The following is a 21,220-nucleotide window of genomic DNA, read 5'->3' as shown; positions in this document are numbered from 1 at the left end:
ACATTGTAAGTGCAGGGTAGCCATAAGAGTATATGGTCTGGGAGTCTGTCATGCACGAACTCCACAGCACCATAATGGCTACACTGAAAACTGAGAAGTTTGGTATCAAACTTCTCAGCACAATAAATGCACACTGATGCCAGTGTACATTTTATTGTAACATACACCCCAGAGGGCACCTTAGCGGTGCCCCCTGAAAACTTAACCGACTATCGGTTTAGGCTGACTAGTTTTAGCAGCCTGCCACACACCAGACATGTTGCTGGCCACATGGGGAGAGTGCCTTTGCCACTCTGTGGCTAGTAACAAAGCCTGTACTGGGTGGAGGTGCCTCTCACCTCCCCCTGCAGGAACTGTAACACCTGGCGGTGAGCCTCAAAGGCTCACCCCCTTTGTTACAGCACCCCAGGGCACTCCAGCTAGTGGAGTTGCCCATCCCCTCCGGCCACGGGCCCACTTTTGGCGGCAAGGCCGGAGGAGATAATGAGAAAAACAAGGAGGAGTCACTGGCCAGTCAGTAAGGTGTCCTGAGCTGAGGAGACTAACTTTTAGAAATCCTCCATCTTGCAGATGGAGGATTCCCCCAATAGGGATAGGGATGTGCCCCCCTCCCCTCAGGGAGGAGGCACAAAGAGGGTTCCCACCCTCAGGGCTAGTAGCCATTGGCTACTAACCCCCAGACCTAAACACACCCCTAAATTGAGTATTTAGGGGCTCCCAGAACTCAGCAAGATGGATTCCTGCAACCTAAGACGAAGAGGACTGCTGAACTGAAAAACCTGCAGAGAAGACGGAGACACCAACTGCTTTGGCCCCAGCTCTACCGGCCTGTCTCCCCACTTCTAAAGACACTGCTCCAGCAACGCGTTCCCAGGCTCCAGCAACCTCTGAAGCCTCAGAGGACTACCCTGCATCTAGAAGGACCAAGAACTCCCGAGGACAGAGGCTCTGTTCCCCAAAGATTCAACTTTGCAACAAAGAAGCAACTTTGAAACAACACACATTTCCCGCCGGAAGCGTGAGACTTTGCACTCTGCACCCGACGCCCCTGGCTCGACTTGTGGAGAACAAACACCACAGGGAGAACTCCCCGGCGACTACGAGACCGTGAGAAGCCAGAGTTGTCCCTCCTGAGCCCCCACAGCGACGCCTGCAGAGGGAATCACAAGGCTCCCACTGACCGCGACTGCCTGCTTCAAAGACCCGACACCTGGTAAAGACACTCCACCCGCAGCCTCCAGGACCTGAAGGATCCAACCTCCAGTGCAGGAGCGACCCCCAGGTGGCCCTCTCCCTTGCCCAGGTGGTGGCTACCCCGAGGAGCCCCCCCCTTGCCTGCATTGCTGAAGAGACCCCTTGGTCTCCCATTGAATCCTATTGTGAACCCGATGCCTGTTTGCACACTGCACCCGGCCGCCCCTGTGCTGCTGAGGGTGTACTTTTTGTGTTGAACTGTGTCCCTCCCGGTGCCCTACAAAACCCCCCTGGTCTGCCCTCCGAAGACGCGGGTACTTACCTGCTGGCAGACTAGAACCGGGGCACCCCCTTCTCCATTGAGGCCTATGCGTTTTGGGAACCACTTTGACCTCTGCACCTGACCGGCTCTGAGCTGCTGGTGTGGTAACTTTGGGGTTGCTCTGAACCCCCAACGGTGGGCTACCTTAGACCCAAACTTGAACCCCGTAGGTGGTTTACTTACCTGCAAAAACTAACAAACACTTACCTCCCCCAGGAACTGTTGAAAATTGCACTGTCTAGTTTTAAAATAGCTATATGTCATTTATGTGAAAACTGTATATGTTATTTTGCTAATTCAAAGTTCCTAAAGTTCCTACTTGAAATACCTTTCATTTGAAGTATTACTTGTAAATCTTGAACCTGTGGTTCTTAAAATAAACTAAGAAAATATATTTTTCTGTACAAAACCCTATTGGCCTGGAATTGTCTCTGAGTGTGTGTTCCTCATTTATTGCCTGTGTGTGTACAACAAATGCTTAACACTACTCCTCTGATAAGCCTACTGCTCAACCACAATACCACAAAATAGAGCATTAGAATTATCTCTTTTTGCCACTATCTTACCTCTAAGGGGAACCCTTGGACTCTGTGCATGCTATTTCTTACTTTGAAATAGTACATACAGCGCCAACTTCCTACAGATACCAGATCCAGGAGAATTTGCAGTACATCTGTTTCAGCAGGTTTAGGAAGGATTAAGAGCTTATGTCATTCCCCCTTTTGCAATGATTCAGCAAGTTCTTTTGAAGGTGAGAGCAGAGAAACGCCAGTTGGTGTTAGTGATACCAGTAGGGGTTCTCAGGTTTGGTTCTCATCAGCGTTGGAGTTAGTATGTGCAATATCTTTTTTTATTCCAGCAAAGAGAGGTTTGCTAAGGTTTTGTACAGGCCAAAGTGTTGAACTTTCTTGTATGGATAGTGTCAGGAGATCTGTATATTTCAAGGGACTTTCGAGCAGGGCTGCAGAGTTCCTCGAGGAGTACTGGGCACCAGGAACAAGGAAAAGATATAAGGGAATATGTAGAGTTTTCGCATGTTGGTGCATGGAGAGGAATTTGGATTCTGTGGCGGCTCCTATTGTAGAGGTGATTAATTTCTTGGTAGAACAGTAAAAAAAAAAAGATTGGTGATACAAAAGTTTGAATTGTTACAGATCAGCTATTTTAGCAGGTAATGCTCAGGGGGATGGTAGGTAGGAAGAAATGTTATGTTATGTAGAATTCTTAAGAGCATGAGATTGAGAAGAACACCTAAGGCGAGGTATGTATTAGGGGACATGTCTTTGTTCATATTTTGTCAGATGAATAGTTATTTAAATTTGAAGAAACTTTGATATGAATTGTAACTCTCTTATGTTTGATATGATGCAGGACAGTGTCAGATGAAAAAGCTTTGGAGGTGAGTAGCAAGGCTTATGGTCCAGATGGAGTATATTTTGAGTCCTGGAAAAGGACAAAGACCATATCAGTGTGTATTTTATACCAAATTCCCAGAGGAGAAAAACGATGTGTGGTGGAATGTTTGACAGAGTAGGAGAATAGAATTATGGAGTATAGAAGGAATGCAGAGGATCAATTGCTGGTATCTTATGTTAAGCCATATGGTGCTTTAAGTACAGCTGCAACTGCAAGATGGGTTAAAGAGGTAATGGAACAGGCAGGTAGAGATGTGCAACAATTTATGGCTCATTCACTAAGAAAAGCAATGACAAGCAAAGTATATTTGTCTGGTGGAAGGATGGAGAAAATTCTGAAAGCCGGTGATTGGTCAAACACTAGTACTTTTGCAAAGCATTACTTTAGGCCAGTAAAGCATGTGTAGAATGTGTTGTTGAAGGGCTTTCAACATGCATAATGGTAGGCTCTGGTCTTGAAATGAAATGGCGATTTTTCAAACGCAACAAATAGAGAATCAAGATTTAATTAAAGACATGGGGCTAACACTACCCCGCCCCCCACTTCCCTTTAAAAGAAAAAAATATAATAATAAAATAAGATGGCGGAAAGGTTTTGACGAAATTACATTTCTTTTGCTTTTTATATGACGTGTATATAACGACAGATACATGTTAATCAATTGTAGTTTCTAGATGCACATTAAGAAGAGTTTAAGAAGAAGAATTGGGTAGTGTCAATTCATGAAGAAGAAGAATAGTTTATATAATGGAAGGATTGTCACTGCATTTCAAGAAGAGGAGTGTGCTATGAAGGGATTATTTATGGAATACAGTGTTCTAGTTCGAGATTTAAGTTTATTGTTTGTGGATGTTTTTTAAAGGTGCTGCAGGAGTGTCATTAAAAGGCTTGATGCATAATGTTAGCTTCAGTGTCTTTTTTGACATCTTGATTCTCTATTCATTACATTTGGAGGAATGACATTCTCCACAATAGTGTTTGTATGAAAGAATCATTTTGTAAGAATTTGAGTGTCCACAATTCAAGAAGCACATCCTTTATTTGTTCTGATCAATGCCATGTGGTCTCACAGTGAATGTAGGCGCTCCACAAATATAAATAACAAAATAAAAACACTTTGAATATTTCCAACTACAGTGAGCATGATTCACAAACATGTGTGAATAATACCTTCACTTACGAGTGCAAACGTTCATTCTTGTCAGGTCTAGGAGAAAATCTGTTTTCAGGTTGGAAATGGATAGAGCCAAAACAATCATTTTACGGACTGGGGTATGAAAGGAATTTTTCAATTAGGAAGAATATCTTCCCAGAGAAAATCAAAAATATATGACAGAAAGTATAAATGCACCTTAATATAACAATTCTACTCCCCACGATGTACAAAGGTACATTATGACACACATACATGTCTAAGTACGCAGTACACCTGGAAACCCGCAGCACACTCAGCTTTCTAGTTCACGAGCTGAAAAATTACTCAAAATGTAACTGTTAGTCTAGATGAGTCAATTTTCTATCAGAATATGTAAATCCGACCAATTGTCTTTCTAATTTGCATCATTAAATATTCTAAATTGTATTGGCCCAGGAGTTACATAGGTAAACATGTTATTAGTGCCATATACACATCTTTACCCTAGCATTGTACTTTTTTGAAGTTGGAGTTTCAGCACTGTTTGTGTGTTTGTGTCTCTTGCTGGATATGTAATTTAGATATCTATTTTAGTAGCTTATGTGCCCAATAGACTTACCTAGATATAGAAAAAATGCATATTTTAGTTTGCTTTGCAGTTAGTGTGTTTAGAAATACTTTGTGAGAGGTGAGGTGTAAATAGCTGACTATATAGAAGTAAATAAATATTCAGTTTGTCGATTAAGGTACTTAATAGGAAGGTAAACACTGAAATCTGTATTTATCGAAAAATTCACTTTAACACAATGAACTGTGATTACATAAATGAGATTTTTCAGCTGTGTGTAAACAAATGAACACTAGTTTTCTTTTACATTGTGTGAAACTGAACCATTGACCCCCAATAATGTGGTTTAAATTTAGCACAATACACTTTATATAAGCTCTTTTCTTCATCTTGGTATATTTCTTCAATTAAGAACTTTAAAAGAACAGGCATTTCCACACATAGGACCAGGGAGTCTTATGCGCATAAACAGCAATGATGTCACACTGAGTGAGACATTGCCAATCTGGTATAAAGCAGTAAACCGAGAACTTTAGAAGGAATGTCTGGTGGCTGATGGTTACTGGGAGCAGGACTCCATCTGGAGTTTGGTGCTCAAAGGTATTTTATGTTTATCCCAAGAAATAAGGCCTCTCTAAGATCCCACTGTACGGAACCTTTAGCATCTTCCCTCCACTCCTACGGAACTTGGAGGCAGGTGGGAGGTGGAGCCACCACTATCCAGGCTGGTGGTAGTTCTTTGTCTCTCAAACTACCAAACTACTGCATTCTAGGACCTCTGAATCTAGTGCTAGAACCCTACAACCGAATAGAACAGTTTCGGAAGTGGCAGTAGCTGTGTGAAAGACAGAGCCCCTTCTGCCTGTCTAACAGGACCAGATGACTTTGGGCAATTTTCCCATCCAACCTAGATCTACATGAATGGATGAGGCTAGGCTACCACTAAGGTGGCGGGTAACCCCAGTAGCCCATGGAATGCACCTCCCCAGCCTCGAAGCAGCAATCAAGAAAAAAAGGGCAAACAGATCGCCTAGTGAAAGCACTCCTGCCAGACAGATCCTTTACTTCTACTGGGCTACCCTACTGGGCAATCTGAAAATGGGGTAGCTGAGCCACCTTCACGCCTGGAGACTAGAGCATACGAAGAGCGCCTGCCTCCACTAGATCTTAAATCGGAGGCATAAGAATCCAATCACGGGGTGGGTGTAACTATCATAAGTCTCTCAAGAATAACTACTCGTAACTCGTAATTACATGCAATTAGGTGAGAAACATAATGAAGCATTAGCGCTATTTTCAATGCATCCTCACATCCAAAATGGACCCAAGGATGTATTTTACGCTAAGAAAATAGCACTAAATGGTAAATGACACAACAACAGTAGCCACGCACACTCCCTTAGTTTGTTGTTCCTGTGCTCCTGCGGCAGGATTTTTGCCCCAAATTATGTTTAATTACTCAAGATGGTATATTTGCATAATTTCCGTAATTTCGCATCACAAGAGTAATGTGTAATTACTGAAATTACTTTGAATACTCTGGCCTAAATAAAATTTCACTCAGGTCTATCCTAATTAGGCTGCTTTTATATTAAATCCCTGTAATAAATGCTCGTCATTTTTGGGAGTATACAACTTTTGAATCTGTATCACTTTTACTTTTCCATCGTTCAAGTTTTGAACCAAAGCATGTTGCTCTTTCAGTTCCTGGAATATGGAGCCCCTATCGGTGCTCCTTATGGTAGAATGTTAAGAAAGATGCGATTTTGGCGTCTTTTTAATCATCTCTGCCCAAGGCATGCTGCCATATGGATTACCCCCTCTTTTCTGGTGTACACACACTTAACTTCTTGCAGCCCTTTTGCCCCAGCTGGTGCAGTGTAGTGATGTTATTGCAATTATATTTTTATATTTTGTGAATCTATATTTCACCATAGCAAGACAACCACATCTCAGTGATCCACTCGCACAACATGAAAACACCACCCACAGAAGCTCAAAAGGAAAACAGCACCCTTTCAACCACATCCCCACACAGTGTGCCTTGTTTGGGTAAGTGCTTCTGTGTCCCGCGTGGAGTTACTACCCTCTATACAAATGCTAAAATACTAAAAGTAAGCAAAAGGCTTCTCTCCAAAAAGACTTGAACAGCAAAGTCATCATGAATGCATCAACTGACCCCAATCCCCAAGACATTTCTGGTCAAAGTTAGGGGTGTGTAACGTTTCTATGGGCAGGTCCCAAAGTACTTAAACTTCAAATGCTGTTAACAATAGGTTGTGGTCTGCAATGCTGAGGGTCAGTGGGAACATGACCAAGTCCCAAGGAATCAGCAAGGCTAACCGGAGATATTAAAACCAGCCTTAAAGTGGTAGGGAATAGTTTGATTTTTCCTGGCTGATAGTTTCATGTTCCGGTGCTGACAAAGGCAGATTGTGGGTCATATGTTTTCAAACGGTAGGGCTAGTAGGATGGGATCAGGAGCCCAGAAATCAGGAAGTTCAGCCAGGGACATTTTAAGGATTTGGGGGCCCCTGTTCAGGACATCTTTGAATTTAGTGTCCAATTACAGCTCTTTCATACCCTTTCAGGCCAGTTTACTGGCAGTGAGTGCACAGACAGGTACACTGGGCCCAAACTCAAAGTATGAGCCTCTGCTTCGACAATTTAGACTTATTAAGTAGTAAAAATTAAACACCTGCCAGATACAATTCCACATATGAATTCCTGGTTAAGGATAAAGACTGCAATTTACAAGGACACATTGAATTACAAGAACTACAACCAGAGTTTACCCTACATAGGAGACAGATTTGAACATCAGTAAACTCAAAAATAAGTTTGTTTTTTTTAATGCAATTAGTTTAAGACAAATGTAGAACATATTGCAGCCTTTAGTGGGATCATTTTATGCTAACTGTAGGCATTTTCTTAAGCATCTGAATGTTCTACAAATTTTTTAAGTACATTTATTTGACATCAGCATAGAGGAGTTGACTTACGAAAACTGAGTTTTGTTCCCTCAACACAAATCAGACATACGTTCAATAAGAACGCATTTTCTCAGATCGCATATATCTTCACATATGCTCAGGCACTGTACAGGAAAGCTGTCTCGTCCAAGGTTATAAATGCTTTCCAGGCTCAGATATCAACTCTACAGGCTGCAGAGATCTTCTAAAGTTTTTGAGCTATCCCTCTTGTTACACAGTTTGTACAAGGGCAGACCTCAGGCACGTCTAATACACACATTACATAGATCTCACAGGCACCGGTATTAAACAGCAGTTCTATCCCTTGGACATCTGACAGCAACACCATTCCTCTAATTGCACAGATCCTACAGACTCAGTTCTCTAACAGCTTGGCTTTCCCAGGTTACATCAATTTTACATCATCAAGCATCTGAAAGCAAACCTATCCCGCAGGTTACCCAAAAGGTTCAACTCAGGACTCTGACAGCAAAGCTAACCCCGGTGTTAAAGACATCTTCCTTGCTCAGACACATAACCTATAACTTAGGGTATATAAAACGTACCAGCTAAGGCATCAAATGATGTAGATCTCCCAGGCTCAGCCTTTCCACAGCCAAGATACACATCAGGGCATTAAACATCTATGAAGCACTATTAAGTACTAAACGTGAGAAAACATCAAGCCATTGAGGAGATAAATGCTCTGACTTGTATGTAGCGCTCTAAAGACTGGATTATAGCAAACCATTATGAATATGAAACTTGAAAGCCAACAACAAATTTTCACACTGCAACTGATCCATTTCCACAACCAACAATAAGTGAAAGACCGTCATAATTAGTGGCTAAATGTTTGAAGTAGCTTTATGAGGTATACACATCTGGCATATTTAAGAGTTGGAAGAATGCTGAGCATTAAACTTTTAGAAAAGTGACACACTAACGCAGCAGCAGTGCAAGCCTTTCTGAGAAACAAAACAATCACAGTAGAGACAACAGCAGAGCTAGGATCCTTTGGACAGCCCAGGCAGCAGTAATGCAAAAGACCCTCACTAAAAGAACAGACAGTAAGAGCGTGAGCTTCCTTCGGGCACCAAAAAGACGCACTCAGAAATGACCCTTGTTTAGGCAGCTTTGGAGACTGTAAAGACCATATGGCTGTTTTATTAATGTTAAAATGTGCTGAGACAAAGTAGGTGAGACGTAATATGCAACAAACAGAAACCGTAAATATGTGCCACACATCAGATGTCAATGCAAACTCTACATGCACTTACATCTAACCTTCAGAATAGGTGCACGCGAAGGTGGTCTGGTGCTTTGTGTTGTCACTACTGTGATGTAGCAGCAGCTCACTAATGACACTAAAAATAATCTGTGTGACTGCTCCACTTATCATAAGTGAGCTGTTCTTTAGGTCTAGTTAACAATGTTATGAATGTTACACAGCTTCAAAGGCATAAGCACAGCATTTATCTGTAAAGATTCTGCACACACATCACCCTTAGTAAAAATAAATGAAAAGAATATGGAATTTAAAACAACCAACGTTTAAGAATGATTCAAGGTCATGAGGCCAAGTTTCTCTGCAGAACACTGCTGGCTCAGGCAAAGGGTTGGGAAGGCATTCTGGGCGGGGGCGCTGGGGCCTGAAAGGCTGAGGCCTTGGGCCAGTGTTCACTTTGCCCGTGCCTTATGCCTTTAAACGTCTCTGAGGCCAGCCCGAAACACTGCAACCAACCTTAAAGCACTAGGTGGTAGTCTGATTTTTGCTGTCAGGTGGGGCTCGGCATACACTCATCTTCTAATGCTGATAACAGAAGATCGCGGGTCATATTTATAATGGAGCCGTCGATAGGATGAATCCAATTGCCCACGAATCTGCAAGGCTAGGGGAGGGCTAGCCCAAGGCATTGCAACCAGCCTTAATATCGCAAGGGGCAGTTCAGTTTTCCCAAAAAATGTGCCAACAGGTCACAACGTACGCTGCAGTATCTAGCAGGCTCAATCAACGCACTCTGCTGGCTGGATCCGGCATCCAGAGAAGCTGAATGCGGGGGCTTTGTCTAGGACCGGAGATGGCTCCGATCCGCTACTATTGTTTCTGATCACAGGCCTCATGCTGGAGGCGAGAGCAGAGTTCACGAGGAAGTGGTGGAGAATGGGAAGAAGATCCGAATCAACGTCAACTTGTGGACGCAGACATAAAAGGTGTTTTTCGCAAGTTTCACAACCCTGAGAAGAGCTGGGCTAAGAAGGAACAAAAGGGGAACTACCAAACCTGTGCCATACTACACAGTCCTAGCCAAAAAAATATAGACGCAGGGTAAGTCGCCTTTCATCACATTGTCTTTTATTCCCTAAAATGTCATTCATTACTAATAATGAAAGAGGAATTTGCCTGGGAGGAAATTCTACAGAGTCTGGAGGAAGCTTCCTTGTGTAAACAACAAAGAGCAAGCGTCTCTGGGATCTAAGAGAAGTATTAGACTCGCATGGAGGGCTTAGGATGGAAGGGTAACATAAGGCAGGCCAATCCACTCTTGCGCCACCGAGGCAGCAAATGAGCTGGTACTTCCTCTCTCGTCCTTGTGTGTGCAGGGTGGCAGTCGTCTGCGCCACGGCCTGACTAGGGCACACCCGCCTGGTGCTTGTCTGCCTTTGGGAGCCTCAGACAGCTTCAGTGGGGCTTGGGGTATAAGCCTCTTCTCAAAAGGTGGCTTACTTTAACCTAGCAAAAGCAGGTGGAACCCAGGCCTTTTATATATTGTGTAGATTTTGCTCATGTTGCCAGCTTTGATTGCTATTCCACTTCCTTGCTCGTTCATGAGGGGCATTTGTTTAGAAGAAGGCAGTATTCTTACCTTTAAAAAATGCATGGCTACTGCTCATGTCACTAATTATATTTTTTGCTCTTTTTACGTCTTTTTACTCATTCAACACCATATGTGCATGGCATATATTGCCATATGGATCACTGGGCCTTCTCTATTTACCCACCTCTTTTTTGGGCTACACACGCTGAGCATCCAGCTGCCATACTTGTCAGGATGGTGCTCTGTCACTGACAATAGGTTTTAGTCCTCATTACAATTATACTTTGTGCATCTATCTCTCATATACCCTCCCGCGTCATGCAGCCAGGTGCTTTATTCCATAACATGATAATCTCAAGTTGGTGGTCATCACACAAAACATGAAAACACTATCCACATAGATTCAAAACAAAAACAACATTCTTCCAGTCACATACCCTACACGACATACTATTGGTATAGGTAAGTGCTTCAGTGTCCCACATAAAGGTTTGCATGCACAAATTCAACAGTAAAATAGATCTCTTTTTGCACTGTCTACATAGCAAATCACAAGCAGTAACACACCTTATGCAGAATCCTCCAAAATACAGCAAAATACAAGTGAGAAAATATCTGCATATTAAGATATATTCCATTAGACAATACGCTGAGTTGTGGGTCCTTACATTTTTGTTCAAAGAGATTTTTGTCAGCTAATATATCTGAATGCTTACAACGAATAATTTAAAACAAATGAATGCGATCTACAGGTTAAAAAAAAATCTATAAAACCAGAGTACATTAAAAGAAGTAAAGATGACCCTGGGCATGTCAGCAAAGGCCCCCGGATGTCCAGTGCGTGGTTGGACATTGATAAAAGGACAGGAGTTTATAAAGGCATTGGTGGGGACATTGTGTGCTTTTTGCTCAATTCTGTCTTCTCGAATATAGAAAGACAATGTACAACAGCCCCACTTTTGGGTGCTTTTTTGTATCTCCTAGACTGAAAACAGTCTACGACTGTGGCATATGCTAAAAAGGTAAAGTGGAAAGCCAATAAAAGTGGAAATCTAACTTAAAGTGTGCGGTCCAATCTTTGGACATCATACTCTTGCAGTTCTCCTAACCTTAAGTCATGCTTACGTATACTCGCTCTGTCCCTTCCAGCCCGCTTCACAGAAGATTGTATCCGCAGAACGTCTTTTGCTCAATCTGTATTAACTGTGAAATATCTGTTGAGTGCTATAATGTTAATTCAGATTCTGACTAACGATGCTGACTTTCATGTAAGAGTCTACCCTCAACATGAATAAGATGTGCATATATAAATCTATGAAGGATTTACAGCCTTTTTTTTTTTTTTTTGAGTTTTCAGACAGGAGATTCCACCAAAAACATGCACGAGTACCGTGTTGACCAATCTCGCAGTTTGCCCACTCTATTTACAGTCTGGAGACTGTCATCTTTCCAATGACAAGCCTATGCTGGCTCTGCCAGCTCAAACCTTTGACCCACGCCTGGGTGTCACTGGGCAAGGTATTTCAGACCAACTGTCCTACTTACGGTGGACGTTCTGATGCAATGTTTTCCAGTTCAATGCCACCAAAAAATCCCAGCTTGTCAGGCCGTTGGAATTTTTGTCTTTCAATAGCAAGCTTCAGCTTCAGAAGTTGGTTTTGGAATAACAAAAAAACTTTGCAGAGCAGACGCATTACACTCGGGGCCTTCACAACAAAGCTTCAGTGGAGCCATCGTGATGGTGGCTCTGCTGCAGGCACAACGATCTCTGCCTGCCTTGCTAAGAACTGTAAATATGGTGGGCTGTACTCCTCCAGGGCATAGATGAACATCAGTCCACTGTCGTGGTGGAACAAAGTACAGCCGGACAGTCGCCACATAAGGGCCTCCTTCCATATCTCTATATTATAACAATTTAAAAATAGCTGTGAGGTGGTGCAATGTGGGAATGTAAATGTTAGTGCATGATTCCAAGTAAACAAATTATTTCCCATATAACAGTTGTGATCCTCCTGAATCTAGCATTAAGGGATTGTTCAGAGCTACTTATCCTCAAATAATTGTTCTTACCTCCCTTTGCTCGCTGCAGATTTTACAGAGCCACAGTGGTCGCTTCTGGCTGCCAAGGGTTTCAATTCCACATTTGGTGCATACTTTCTGAAAAAGAAGGGAGAGAACGGTAGGAAACATGTAAATAGAGTTTACAGGCTTAAAGTAATATATCAAACCACCATAGACTTCCAGTTTCCATTAGAGCTAAAACGTCAGGCTGAGATTTTTAAAACTGATCTGTTTTATGCATTTCATTAAATGGGATACAGGCATTTTCTGGCGGACTGTACTGTGTTATTATTCAAGAGACTCTACAATGTGTAGGCACATTTTTCAAAGCTTAAGAGATAATGACACATTTAGTATTGCATGATCGTCAAGATAAGTGATCATTGTCATGAAAGAATGGGCCAGACAATTTTAACATAACTGGTAAAAAATACTTTGGCTAGAAATATGTCAGCATATTTAGTGAATTAAATAAGTCTTGGTCCACTAGCCAGGCAAAGATTAAAGAACTATGATGTATTCTGTACTATTCCCCATGAGACTCTCAAACCTGCTCTAGGCACATTGCTGTTCATCACTCCATTCAAATATTTCTTCAATGTCTTCATTTAAATTTAATGAATAACCTTATTATTATTACTATTACATATTATATACTTGTATATAATATACAACACTTAGTATAAATTACTCGTTATGTTTCTCTGATGTATTAGTTGCCAATGAACTAAGATCAAGTGCATTGAAGAAAATCTGGACTTGGACACAAAGACTGGCTGTGTTAGATTTTCATAGTGCTGCTCGTGCCCTGATTGAGCACGAGCCTTCGGTTTCAGATTCTACCAGAAGATAACTGGAACAACAATGTGAGGTGGCCCCTCTTTGGGCTTAGGATGCTTAATTTCTTTCAAGGTGATCTTTGCTTAATTTTACCCACAAAACTAGGCTCAACATGTAAATACTGGTGCGAGTCAGATGCTAGCCTTGTATTTGGTCATCATTATGTTTAAAATATTAAATTCTCCAAATGTAATGCATGGTCTGAAAGCAGGGGTGTGCGGCTATTCCCTACAAGAAACATTACAATGTTAAATATGTGACATATCCAATTAAATTGTCCACATGCAGAAGCTCAGGCTTTAATAAACAGAAGCATATAAACGAGTGGAATCTTGAATAGAAAGACAAAGTTTAAAGTCAGCGAAATCTTAAATTAAGAACATCCACAAGTCTAGTAAATCTCAGAACAAGAAGCTCATATCTCAGATCTAAAAAAAAAAAGAGTCAAGTGAAGAGCATTGTACCCTGGAATGCTATCACAAGAAAAATCTCAAATGCTGGTTCTATTCAGATGATGTGAGAAGGCTTGATGGCGATTAAGCAAGGATGCTGATAGGAGCCTTCTAGCAGAGATTTCATATTACCCACGGTGCAACATACAAGGTGGAGGCTAGTAGTCACAAATCATCCTGAAATACTTGAAGATGCAAAGAACTTATGTCAACATTAGCACCACTATGCTGTTTTTCGTTACCTCTTTAGGTTTCACCTGCACAGCACTTTCGCTGTGCTTGTGAAATTATTATATTCAATATAAATCTTAAAAGGGCTTACATGCCTTTGCCTTTCATTGGTTCTGATGCTTGCCACTTAGTTTTCCTCCGTTTATATGGCTGTAGCATATTTCCTGTATTTACCAACGCTTGTTCCTCATGCGTTTGCTCTTATCAGTGCAAGGACGCCCAATTACAGTTTTCATCTGCTTTTGTGGAACTCTTTTTTTTTTTTAGGGTATACCTGCATAGTGCTTGCTTTGTTTGTCCTCCGCCCTTTGCATGCCCTTTATATAATCTCTCCATGGCTGCACTATTTCAAGCGTGCTTGTTTTTTTGTTTTTTTTTCATCTTTGCACTCCATATTTCCCACAATACCTTGAATTTGTATATTTGTAAAATCCCTTGTATGTCCCATTGTTTGTTCTTTTTTTTTTTTTAGGTAAATACAGGATTTTGAGCCTCCCACCAAGACTTAAAACTGGTTCCCCAGCTTCAACATCAGCCGCTCTATTCCTTATGCCACATTATCTCTCCTCTCTGTGGACACTGAGCTCACCATATAAGATGGTTGACACTCCTTTGGAGTGCACAACTGAAAAGCATTCCATTTATGCGTTCTAAAGTAGCGCCGGCCATCTTATCTGGTTTCCTGGGTGGTAGTGATTTTAGTCCTCTGTGCTCCTTTTACTGCGCGTGGTTTATTTACCCTATGAAGCAATGTACACTGGTAACTCTGGCTTGTACATGACAGCAGAGCTTGTAGGGTGCACATGGGCTGTACACGCCCACCTCCACCCCCTCCCATGGCCTGCCCAGGCACTGGTGACCTTCAGCAGGCAGCTGATGTGCATTAGAAGATTTGGCCGATAAGACACCTACTTGGCTTGTGTTCTTTAGGAAACATGCATTCCACCTTTTCCCTTTGCTTGTGTTGTTTTTGTATCCATGTGAGCCTCCTTAGAATCTATGAGACAAAACAAACACCCCTGGCTCGCAGCACTGCCAGTCTGATCTATTCCCCAGCATAAACCAGTTTAGAGGGGACGTGGTTCACCCAGACACAGACGGCTGAACTTTACTTTGTTATTAAGAAATTCCAAGTGAATAAAGTATGACAAAAAGCATTATTCTAGACAAGAAAAGGAGCCTGTTAGTGAATGAACCGGTAGGGAAATGTGCTCATTCAGTGTTTCCTACCGTTTGTATAAGGCGCTATAACATACCACCTTTTAAATGCATTTATTTTAAATCAAGCAAACTTTGTACTCATTTTACCAACATTAAAAAGATGAAAGGCTGACGTTGTTGAGATTTGAATATGTAATCGGCAGATTTCGTCAGTAAATTCTCAGCTCGCTAAATTAGCCATTTCACCCACTGCGGTAGCCCAGAATGTTTCATTTAGAGAACCCACCATGGGTGCCCAGGTGTAGGAGCCACTTAAATTAAGATGAGATCTTCTGTTTCCAGTCACGTGCTGCAGATCTTATCTGTGATTTGTTTAAAGTGTGCGAAAAAGTTGTAAACTTGATTGAGTTGTTTTTGCTGTCTCAGGTTTTGTACGTCATTGTTTGTCTTTAATGTGATTTGCGGCCTTTGAGGCACTCCCATGCCCACAGGCCTGAAACTCCTGGCCCCGGGCAACCGCAGACAGTTCAAACGGACTCTTTTGTCTCTCAACAATAGCCCCAGGAGCCGCCCGTGGGGACAAGAAATCCGAAACTTAATATTGTTTTCTGGCTGTGGGCCTTGGGGCTGCTCTTCCTGCCCACAAGATGGAAATGTGAGCAGTTACCGAGTGATGTCACTCCATGAGGCCCCTCCTTCCTCGTTCCTTGGGTGGAGTGGTGCAGGCGTGTGAGGCTTGGAGTGTCTGGACCTGAGGGCTACTGTGGGGACAGCGTGCATGACTGAGCACACTTAGTTGCTAATCCCAAGAGCTGAGCCAACGTAGATCCTATCTGATTCTGGCTGCTGCCGACGCTACAGTGTCTCACCTCTGTTCTTGCGCACCTCTGAACACACCGACCCAATGGGGGTAAAGACTTCTAAGGAATGCTCCAGTGTTTCTAACTGAAACTACCCGTTTTTTTATGACCCTGCTAAAGTGATACAGGGAGACCGTAGACCGGCCGTGTTTTCTATGTCATCAGTGACACCATCAACCTAATTGGCTGACAGCTGGCTCCTTGTCATGAAGGTGGCTTCCAGACCCTCAGTGTCATTTTGTGTGCATAGCGCTTGATGCCAATGGTGTGACTACTGTGCGCACAGAATGCGGGCCAGATGCATGAATGCCTGAGTGCACACTGCATAACTGTGTTTTTGTAGAGTCTGAACGTCTGTTTCCAAGCACTGCAAAAAAACAGCTCTTGTCGCTACAAAGTTTAATATTGCTCACTTGGACTTGGAACGCCGTGAATGCTAGCTTAATTTGCAGAGACTCAAACTCCCAAACACAGTGCTAGTGGCAAGCCTGAACTCACGAGCCATCATCTATACATCATTGTAAGAACGGGCATTCAGGTGTCGGGAGGGATAGTTCTGGGTTAGCAAACAGTCTGGCTTACGACCTAGGCCAGTTAATGGTTGTGACGTAAGTCAGATCTCTGTGGCCAGCAGCTCTGCATTCTGGGACTTTTACCTGGGTACGTATCAGGCTACGAGCCCCAGCGTGCGGTTGGTTGAAAGGGTTGTCCATGGCGGGGGGGGGGGGGGGGGGGGGGGGCACTTGGCGCCTCCGAGACCCTCTCTGTCTCATCAAACACTGTTTTGTGGCAGCTCACAGCAAGGAGCTCCGTGGTGGCCTGATTCTCCATTGAAATCAAACTTTGAATTTTAGTTTTCCGTCTCCATTTCTAGCATGTGCTGTAATGCTAATGTGCCCCACGGGCAGTTTTTCACACATTGCCCTGGTGCACATGTGAATGCACGCTGGCCCCATGTAAGGCCATAAGCAGTCTGTGATTGTTCTGTGGTCTGGTTTTACCATCATCCAGTGTCCAGTGCTGCCAGCAAACAAGCTGATTTTAAATGGGTGTACGAAAGAACAAACCTATTCCTTTAGCCATAAAGTACCAGGTAGGAAGAGCACGTAGTAGCAGGTGCCAACATTTCACTTCCACCATAGGTGCAATCAAGCCATACTGCTTAGCACCAGAGGCACTATCAAGCCACCAGTGCTGAGTTGTACAGTAGTAGTTTGTAATCTGGCGCAGGTAGTTTCACTTTTCTGGTTGAGTTTACATCTCAAGGCAGGTCGTGCAAAGAACAGATGATTAAGGGCGGGATGAAGGCCTCTCTTGTGACTACCTTTGGCATAAGCATATGCTGTTTATTTCTCTTTTTATATTTAGAGATTGAAAATGATCAATAAGGAAAAGGAAAGTACATATCTTTCTTGACTAGAAAATTGCTAATATATTTTTAGATTTTGCCTGAACAGCATTTGCGCAGTGCTTGTGAAATCTAGCACATTAAATATTTTTTTTCCTGCATTTTATGGGTGAGTGCAAAGCGCTCCGTTCCCTGTTGTTATCTCTCTTTGGGCTTCAAACCACACCCATGTCACGTCAGTGTCTTTCATTGGTTCGTGGGCTTGCGGTTTAAAATCTGCTTGCTTTCATTAGTGGAAGGCACGCATACGCCTTTTCTGGTGGTTAGCCCTCCTGGAGCGCAGCGACAAAGTACTGAAAACATAGAAGGCTCGCTGTTTTCCGTCCGGTTTGTGGACTACTTTTTCTCTTTTTTTCGCAGCGCGATCTTGCTTGGCAGAAGTGGAGCACTTTGCATGACATCGACCCTGTTACATAGTTAATTGCACTTTTGCCGTAGATAATTGCACTTTTGCCGATAGGTTTCACTACTAGTGAACTGTTATTTCTCATTGTGTGTCTGCTTTGCGCTGATGGTGGCCGTCAACTCGCTAAAGTGAAACTTTTACTTTTCAGTTTATATGGCAAGAAAAGGCCAGTTAGTTTGAAATAAAAGTCTGGTTAGGAGTTTACAATACTAATTGCTCGAGCTCAAGCAAACCCGAGACCGTTTGCATTGCAAATGCTTGTTATTGGTTGTTGCCGTTCTTTTTCTGTTGTTCCTTGTGTGTTTTTCTTTTATCAGGCTCCCGTGGCCCAAGTACCAATGCCCAAGGCATTCTCATCTGCCGCTTTGATTTTTTTGGGGGGGAGGGGGAAGGACAGACATACTTCTTCAATTTGCTTGCTGCACGTCATTTACAGTTTAGCTTTTATTAGCTTCCCATTCATGGCTGAGCACATTTAAAGTGTGTTTTTAAATAGCATTTTCTTTGCTTTGTTGGACAACGGAATGCATTTATCACTGCATTTTGTTGCCTTTGTCCGATGACGATTTCACACAGTTGTAGCACACTCCTTTCAACTAATGTTTGTCTGTTTTCTTCTGAAACCGAATCCTTGTAAATAATGTTTGCACAGTTGCACCCATTGAAAGCATGCTTTTATTTGAGGAACAATTTCTTCTATTTAATCTTGTCCTCTCATCACGCATTGTGAATATTTTTGAGAGCAGTATTATTTAATCATTATTGGGGCGCACTGACTCATTTTAACTTATGTACCCGTTATTATACTAATATATTTTACGAAATATATTCAGGGGCGAAGCTCTGTTTGTTGCAATATTTTGTTGAATTTCTCCGAATACTGCATACATTTGAAGCTTGCTTTATCACAGCATTTTGTTACCTTTGTCCGACGACGATTGCAAGCATTTAAAGCGTGATTTCACACAGTTTACTGATTTTAAAAATAATTCCTTCTGTTTGAGCTCACCCCTTACAACTAATGTTTGAAGCAGAGTCCTAGTAAATAATGTTCGCAAAGTTGCACTCATTTAAAGCGGGCTTTTGTTTGAGCAAAACATTTTTCTATCTAATCTTATCCACTCAGCACAAAATGTGAATGTTTTTGAGACCTGTATGGGTTCTTCATTTTCGGGGTGCACTGACTCGTTTTAACTAATGTTAGCATTAATTTGATAACACATTTTACAAAATATGTTCAGGGGAGCACAAATGACTAGAATTCCTTGTTTTGCATTCACTATTTTTAATTAAACACTTTGGGGGTCATTCTGACTTTGGCGGACAGAAAAGCCTGTCCGCCGAAGACCTGACAGGTAGGATGTCGCCAGTGCAGCCACCTCTCCGCCGGCCCCATTACGAATTTCCCACTGGGTCAAGTGCATGGGCCAACCTTTTCATGGTGGGGCTACCGCAATGAAACTGCTGGCAGAGAGGGGGGGTCGTAATCCCCAGGCGGCGCTGCTTGCAGCACTGTCCTTGCGGATTAGAACCGCTAGACCGTCCTGTGGAGGAAAACTGGTTGTGCTGGCGGTCCGCTGCGGTCGTAATGTGGCAGTTGGGCCGCCGCTATTGCGTCGGTCCGACCTCCACAGCAACACTGGCGGTCTTTAGACCGCCAGGGTCGTAATGAGGACCTTTCTCGCAAATCATGACATTTATTACATAAAACCGCACATGTGCTATGTGGATTTAACACAAACTCTTCTTCAAAGACATACAACTACTGTACAACCTACAACAAAAAACAACTTATTATTAATCACACAGGTGAAATCTAATGCATTTACCAATGCTAGTTTACAACTCTGTTCCCATTTGGTGCAGATGTTCGCATTTCAATGTGTCCCTCCTCAACACTCTTGTCACTACCATTCCATCGGTCTCTTCCCCCACAATAAAAAATCAGGACGGTTAACAAGTAAGATAGATAAGAAGCACTGCATGGCTGCTAAGGGAGTCATTTTCAGCTATTCCTGCTTTTTTTTTAGCCAACCGCACTCTGGTCCCCTCAACTTGTAATTTCACTGCTATGACTCCAGATATGCTCCTGTGTGTCTCAGTATGCAAGCTGCTAGTGGATAATTAAATCCAATTTGTTGGAAAAAAATAAAGCAGGACAAGTTGAATATGACTGATATTGGATAGGATGAAAAAAGAGTGACACAATAACCTCTTACGAGCTTGGGTATCAGTATATATTGGGATAAGGCCATTTACACGTTTAAACTGAAAACGATTAAAAGGTTGTTTGATTGCCTAAGTATAACCACATGTAGAGTTAAATCAGCAGAATAATGAATATTAACATAAAACCAGATAGAACAGTAGGTATTTAACAGCAAGAGAATGTAATCAATGAGCTACATGGTTACATCAAAATATACATGAATCAACATGGGGTACATTAGCAAAGATCATACATTTTTCGCATATAGGAGGAAACCATATAAGTAAATCCAAAACTGTCTGCGACAAATTTATGATAATCCACTCATGTTGGAGAAATAGTCAACAGAATGTAATACGTTATGGATTAATTTTTCCTAATTGTTAAAATTGGAACAAGAAGTGGAACCAGCATTGTTGTTACAGTTTCTGGTATAACGAATAAGTGAGACCATCTTCAGGCCTGCACTCTGAAGGGATTAAATAATGGGCCCATACATTTTTCAGTGTTCAGTAAGCTGCTTATTAATCAGAGTTGATTAACGTGTTTAACACACAGGGATAGGGTGTATTTATGGTCTCACAATGGCAGCAGTGGAGTCAGAACTGATCTTTGAATGCAATGAAGTTTGGGACTGGCTCAGCAGACCCTTGGTGGGTGGAAACACAGTTATCAGAGAATCCAGAGAAAAAATAGAGGTGTGTGATAGGCACTGCAGTACTTCTACCATCAATGTCTATACTTTTCTACTTATTTTTTTTTTATAGATTCTACGGCTTGCTAAACCACAAAGGAGTGGGTTTCCTTCTGAGACAGCAATATAAATGAGTGTCCCATGCGTTGAACATTTCGCATATGCTAGCCTAGGACTGCAGTGGTATTTTGGTGCCACTTTAGGAGCAGTAGCTGGAAAACTCTAAGGAGACAACTCGGGTCTATCTGGATAGCATTGCTACTGTCAGGCTCATGGTCCACAGATTTCCAAAACGATTCCACAGTGAATGGTGTAGAAGTCACAAATCCTGGCAAATCAACATCTGCGGGTGCTGACCTGCATCACTGCCAGAAGAGCATGGTTTCTCAGGAAATACCTGCTCATATGTACCTCATGAATTTAATATGGTCAGGACTCTCTAGGCCAATGCTACTGTGACTGTCATGGAAGA

At 42.4% G+C, this 21,220-nt stretch overlaps 1 protein-coding gene across 9 annotated transcripts in view; it reads right to left on the bottom strand.

The window, feature by feature from the left end:
* The window catches only part of RPH3AL (rabphilin 3A like (without C2 domains)), a 920,330-nt gene that overhangs the window by 318,267 nt on the left and 580,843 nt on the right, over positions 1-21,220 (bottom strand). For all 9 annotated transcript variants that reach the window (XM_069226390.1, XM_069226384.1, XM_069226389.1 and 6 more), the window contains one exon: positions 12,497-12,583. In XM_069226390.1, coding sequence (XP_069082491.1) covers positions 12,497-12,583 — 87 coding nt within the window. The remainder of the gene's footprint in view (positions 1-12,496; positions 12,584-21,220) is intronic.

The sequence above is a fragment of the Pleurodeles waltl genome, chromosome 3_1 (genome assembly GCF_031143425.1).
Source record: "Pleurodeles waltl isolate 20211129_DDA chromosome 3_1, aPleWal1.hap1.20221129, whole genome shotgun sequence".
Classification (NCBI taxonomy): Eukaryota; Metazoa; Chordata; class Amphibia; order Caudata; family Salamandridae; genus Pleurodeles; species Pleurodeles waltl.
The sequence above is the reverse complement of the archived record's forward strand: the minus strand, read 5'-3'. Positions and strand labels throughout refer to the sequence as shown.